The sequence below is a fragment of the Dermochelys coriacea genome, chromosome 18, assembly GCF_009764565.3.
Source record: "Dermochelys coriacea isolate rDerCor1 chromosome 18, rDerCor1.pri.v4, whole genome shotgun sequence".
NCBI classification, from domain to species: Eukaryota; Metazoa; Chordata; order Testudines; family Dermochelyidae; genus Dermochelys; species Dermochelys coriacea.
In genome coordinates, this window is record NC_050085.1 from 7,634,119 (window position 1) to 7,640,116 (window position 5,998).

At 52.0% G+C, this 5,998-nt stretch overlaps 1 protein-coding gene across 1 annotated transcript; it reads left to right on the top strand.

The window, feature by feature from the left end:
* Positions 1–672: 672 nt before the first annotated feature.
* Positions 673–5,477, top strand: KLHDC7A (kelch domain containing 7A). The gene has a single exon (XM_038377233.2). The coding sequence runs from the start codon at positions 886–888 to the stop codon at positions 3,538–3,540; it is 2,655 nt and encodes an 884-aa protein (XP_038233161.1). The 5' UTR covers positions 673–885; the 3' UTR covers positions 3,541–5,477.
* The last annotated feature ends 521 nt before the right edge of the window (positions 5,478–5,998 follow it).

The window sequence follows — 5,998 nt, forward strand, 5'->3', positions numbered from 1 at the left end:
GCCAATCCTTGCCCACTGCTGAGATGGTAACCAAGCCTCATCAACTCCTGCTGACAGTGGCCAAGCTGGCCATCTATCAGTACAGGAGGCGAGAGATGGATGAGGGTCAGTCTTCTGCGACTGTGTGGCCTTTTTCCAGCCCCTTACCCAGGAATGCATCCTGTAGGTAGTATCCCATCTCCTTGGACTCCTTCTCACATCAGTGGACTCCATCTGTGGTTCTCTCCTTGGCATCCCTCAATTTGACCCCATGACCCTCCCCTGCAACACGCACAGAGTTTGTTCATTCTTTGGCCCCAGGAATTGGTTAAATTCTTGGTTCCTGGCCCTTCCCTCACCTGAGATGGGGGGGGGGGGCTTTCATTCTTTTCATGGGCTCCTCCCACCATCCCAGGATTTAAATAGGCCAGCCCCTTTCCCCAGCTACTATATTAGTGATAAGTTGAAAACAAAATGGACCCTTTTAAAAAAAATTGTTTTAAAGTCCTGGAGAAAAGTCTGTGGGCTGCCTTGAGAAGCTATTTTCACCCTCCTTTGCCTTTCTACTTACTTGTATTTTTCTAAGCTCTCTGTTTACCCAGCTAATAAAGCCAGCTCCATGTCACTCACCGTCTGTGCCTGGTGGTTGCACATTTGCACCTGAGCCCAGCCCAGCCCACCTTGCTACAAATATGCAAAGCTGCTATGGAAAGCAGACACATGAATGCTCCAGCCGCCAGCTGGAAGCCTGTGCCAGTCTACCTTGCCGCAGGTGAAAGTCACCTTGCCCCCAAACTCCTCGGGGAGCTCAGAGAGAGAGAGGCCTGCTTTGCCTTGAGCTTGTCCCAGCTTGGCAATCATTAATCAGATTCTTCACATTCCTGACCGCTGGCCTGTTATGGAAGAATGACCAAGGGGGCTCAAGTCAGCCGGGACTGGCAGTCAGACATGCAGCTCACTGGGAAGCTGGCATTTTCCGCAGCGGCTCTACTCCTATTGACTTTGGCTTATAGATTCTATAAGTCCCGGCCATCCAGCAGCGAGATCCGAAAAGCTGACCATGGAACAGGGCAGAGAGGAAAGGCTGGATCCGGAAGGGGAGGTGCAGAAGAAACGCCACAGGGACTCAGGTACAGGCAAGTCAACAGCAATGGGGTGAGGCCAAGCAGCCGCAAAGGGAATCAAAGTGCGCACCTGGGTGGGACGGTGGCGCTAGGAACACAGGGCCCACAAAGCACACCACCCAGGGAAGATCAAAGGCTGCCGAAGGGGGAGGAGGAGAAAAAAGAGAAGGGAAAAGAGGCTTGTCAGCTGGTCGCTGAATCACAGCCAGACAAAAAGCAGCCAGTTTCAGAGGGAGAGGGTCAGAGTCCAGGTGTGGTCCCGATTGCGGGGCCGGTGGCGACAGCAGACGGTGCAGAGCAGGAGACGCCGGTGGCAGGAACAGAAACCGGGGGTAAGCGTAACGTTTGCGGTCTGGCAAGCAAACGGGACAGCTCTGTAGATGACAGCGGGGACGTAACCTCACAGCAATCTGGGTTTAGCATCAGCCTCAGGCACAATCCTTGCAGCACCCAACCAGGAAATGCTGCTGCGCTCACAGCAGCTGACAGATCCACCCCAAACACCGAGGAGGAAGAGGAAGCAGGAGACATGAGTGAGAGTTTGGTTTGGAAGCAGGAGGCCTGCATTGGCCAGGAGAGGATTCAGACCCTCACTGCTACATCAGACATGGGCTTAGCTATCAACCAAAGCGATAAGAGGTCTGAGGCCTCTTACACTTTCTCCTCTGTGGCAAAGATACAGGTGGAGGAAAACTATATTAAAGAGAGGCAGCCCAGGGAAGAAAAGCCGCGGCAGTCCACATCCTCTGCTACTAGCCTGCGAGGCAAGGTCTATGACTACTATGTCCAGTCCACCTCGCAGTCCGTGTTGAAGGAGTGGCCTTGCTCGTACACCGGCTCACTCTACGACCCCAACAAAATCCACGAAGAGCGAAGTGAATATGAAACTTGGCTGCACGTGTCTACACCCCAAGAACCAGCCAGGGAGTCGGCAGTGGGAGATGAAGACCGAGCATTGCCAACAGCAAACACCCCACCCATCTCTCCCAGTCTCCTGCCTTCCAGACATCCCACAGAGAGTGGGGAGCCTACAGACTGGGGTGGTGCATCTGATCCGGACAGCTCTTTCTCGCCCGCGCAGAAGACAGCTGAACCAGAATGCAGGGTGGGCAGGAAAGAGAGTTTCCACCAAATTGCAGATAACCCCGAACTTCAGGTGCAGATGGAAGGGTTTGGGGCTTTGACGCCAGCCGGCAGAAGATTCGACTTAAGCACTCCCCCTGCTAGTCCTCTCCACTCCGGATCCATCGTTTCCCAGGTGGAATCATTTCACAGCCTCCAGCCTCATGCAAGCAATGAACCCAGAGTGGAACTTGTTGCTGGTGCCAACTTCTTCAAAGTCCCATTAAGCTTGCAGTCCGACGTGGACATCCACCTGGATTTGGGGAACTGCTTTGATGTCCTGTGCATGGCCAAGAAGCAGAAAGTGGACAGTCTCCAGGAGGCAGCTTATAAAGTCATGAGCGACAATTACCTCCAGGTCCTGAAGAACCCGTCTATTTACGGGCGCCTCAACGCCAGGGAGAGGGAGCTGATCCTCCTGAGGAGGATGAAGGGCAGGAAGTACGTCACTGTGGCAGACGTCAGCACTCAGGAGGGGAGCTTGCACACCAGCAGGCTCTGTTACTATGATAATGAAGGAGACCTCTGGCATCCGCTGTCCTATTTGCCAGTGGAGGCGGTTTCTAGGGGGTGCGCCGTTTGCAGCATGTTCAATTACCTCTTTGTGGTGGCTGGCTGCGAAGGGGTGGGCCAGCACCAGAAGCCTTCCAACCGGGTCTTCTGCTACAACCCCCTGACCAATATCTGGCAGGAGATCTGCCCACTGAACCAAGCCAGGCCTCATTGCAAGCTTGTCGCCTTGGATGGGTGCCTGTATGCAATTGGGGGAGAGTGCCTCTATACTGTGGAGAGGTACGACCCCCGCCAGGACCGGTGGGCCTTCACCGCGCCGCTGCCCAATGATACCTTCGCCGTCGCCCACACCGCGACGGCGTGCGACGGGGAGATTTATGTGACCGGGGGCACACTGCGCTATATGTTGCTCCGGTACGTCAGCCGGTCGGACAGCTGGAAGGTCAGCATCACCAGCGGGAGCAAGGACCGGACCACGGAAATGGTTACCGCCGGGGGCTTCATCTACCGCTTTGACCTCAACCGCAGCATGGGCATCAGTGTCTACCGCTGCAGCCCTAAAGCCAAGCTGTGGTACGAGTGCGCCACCAAATGCATGCCCTTCCCACCCTGCTTCCAGTGTGCCGTGGTTGAGAACCTGGTCTATTGCATCAGCCGCCAGTTCAACATCAGGTTCCTGGCTGATTACGTCTCGCCACGCTTCGGAGTCAAGGAGTTACAACTTTTCCCTTCCCCCCGAGGGACCCTCTTCCCTGTCGTCCTGGTGCTGCCAGACAGAGGCATGGTGCAAACAAGGGTCTGATGGGAAGTTAAAAAAACTCTGATTCTTCTCTCTTCTTCTGTCCTATGCTCTAGGGCCAAAGGCAGCTCCCAGAGCCTGAGCCACAGAACTCAGAGCCTGGTCAAATCCAGACTTCCCTGAAGTCCAGGGATATTCACTTCCCCGGTTCTAATTCAGCCCATTATAGAGATGATCCAACTGCGGCATCTGGATCCAAACTTGCAGGGGGGCTTATAACCTTGGTTCAAGCCCTTCTCTACTTAAAAAGCAGCCGACAGCCATGCAGTCCCTGGAGGGTGGGGAGAAACAAAGCAGGCTAACTGTATATTTCCATTGCTAGCAAATGCCTCCCACTAGCCGTTCCTGTTCATCTGCCACAGAAGATGCAAACTGCGGGTTGGGTGGGTGCATTTCTTTTGTGGATCTTTAAATGCCTGTAAATGTGGGTGCAAATTAAATGCAGGCCTCAGGCTATTGGGAAGTTGCCACAGTGGAGCAAAGTTTGGGACATCTCTAAAGTAATTTTCCACCGTGCCTGGTGCGGTACATCGCTGTGTCTTATAGGCAAGGGGTGTTTATTATGTACCAGAAAGACAGTCTGCAAAGGGAGCTACCTGGAGGTTTTCCAAGTGTGCGGGTTGGGGGGGTGAGGGGTCTGAAAGGGACAGCTTCTAGACTATGTCGTTTCCACCAGTGCCATGCCAAGGCCTTCAAGCTGCCTGCGAGGGCTGGAACTGAGGCACGGTATTGCCATAGGCATCATCACCTAAAGCAAGCAGCTGAGCGGCGAACCTCAAGTCTCCGTGTCGGCAGCCCCAGCAGGGAGGCTGGGAGCTGAATGGGCTGCAGTTGCAGAGCCAGCTCAGGGCTGTGGCACACTGGCAGGGCATCAAGGGGGGGAGCTGGCATTGTTTATGCCCAGGCCATGATCACTCAGCGAGTAAAGAGACAACTTCAGCCTCCGCCGGGCCTGCCAAGATGGCGCTTTCCAATAGCACAATACGTTTTTAAATGGCTAGAGAACTGGGCCGCTTCCAAAAATAGCCCCAAGTCCCAGCACACACTGAATGCAGTTGCAGTTTCCATGGCAAACGTCAGTGAGGAGAACTTTGCCCCAGCTACGGAGATCAGCTACCTGCTCTGGGCCTGGTTCACAGCTGTCCCGCGGCCCCTTTGCACTGGCTATGAAAAGCAGCGGCCCAAGGCTTTCCTTACAGCTGTCTGTGCTCCCCCCTCCTCCTCCTCAGCAAGAGCTCCAGGTACAAGGGGCATTCTGGGCACGTCAGGCACAGCTGGGGGAAGGAGGGGTGTGTGGCTGGGGTAGGTTTCTGTCCTGGGGATTCCCTGCTTGCCATAATGGGTGTAAGGCAACTGGGTGAAAGTTAAGAATCCACTAGCAGGCACTTGGGTCCAAACCAACCCCTGGCAGCCACAGAATCTGGGGGGGACATATGCCCCTCAACTCTCTTTAGCTCCTACCCTCATATTTCAAAAAGCCCTCTGCTGCATTGATTATTATTGCAATGTCTTTATATTACAAAAAGAAAAGGAGTACTTGTGGCACCTTAGAGACTAACAAATTTATTAGAGCATAAGCTTTCGTGAGCTACAGCTCACTTCATCGGATGCATTTGGTGGAAAAAACAGAGGAGATTTATATTACAGTACACCTAGCGTCTCCAGTCTGGATCAGTCCCTACTGATGTACAGCTGTGTAAGGCTAACTGTTGTGCTTTGGTCAAGTAATTTAACGGCTCTGTGCCTCAGTTTCCCCAACTGTAAAACGGGGATAACGATACTTAGCTACCTTACAGAGCATTGCTAAGCTAATTCAAGTCAGTGAAGAACATGAAAGCCCTTCCATGCAAGATGCTATCTATTTATTGATCTTAGGGATATCCAAAGTACCTTTTGCCTAGTTATCTAAATGCTACAGAAGTACAAAGGTTTGGTATCAAGATCAGGTGTTGTGCATCTTTTAAAACCTGTAATCGAACCTACAAAAAAGAAAAAGATTGGCAACAAGATTCTGAAGCGAGTTAGCAGATTAAAACAAGAACATCTTTGCAAAAAGTTTTAATAGGCACAACTGCCTTAATATCTGATCCTGCAAACGGAGCCAATGCAGCTCTCTATCAGTCAAGCAGATGCTATGGTATAAGTGTGCCAATTGTCTCAGCTCTGATTGGCTCAGGGCAAAAGGGATTGCACACATTTACATCTGCTTTTGAAGGAGGCACTGCAAGGTAAAAATCATTTAACAAGAGCAAATGAGTCCCTTAACATGGGGGCTGGGACCAACGTGTGACGTTGCACCCCATAATGCTTTATAGAAATATGCTTACGAGTGTAAATATGACATAACTGGAATATATTTTATGCTACATATGCCACGTAACATATCTTTGCAAAGGTTATGTTCTGCTATTCATCCTATTCATGTGCATGTATCATTTTTATATCTGAAGATAGGAGCGTT

Excerpts from the sequence above, each read along its gene's own strand:
- KLHDC7A (XM_038377233.2), top strand. The coding sequence starts at position 886 with ATGACCAAGGGGGCTCAAGTCAGCCGGGACTGGCAGTCAGACATGCAG.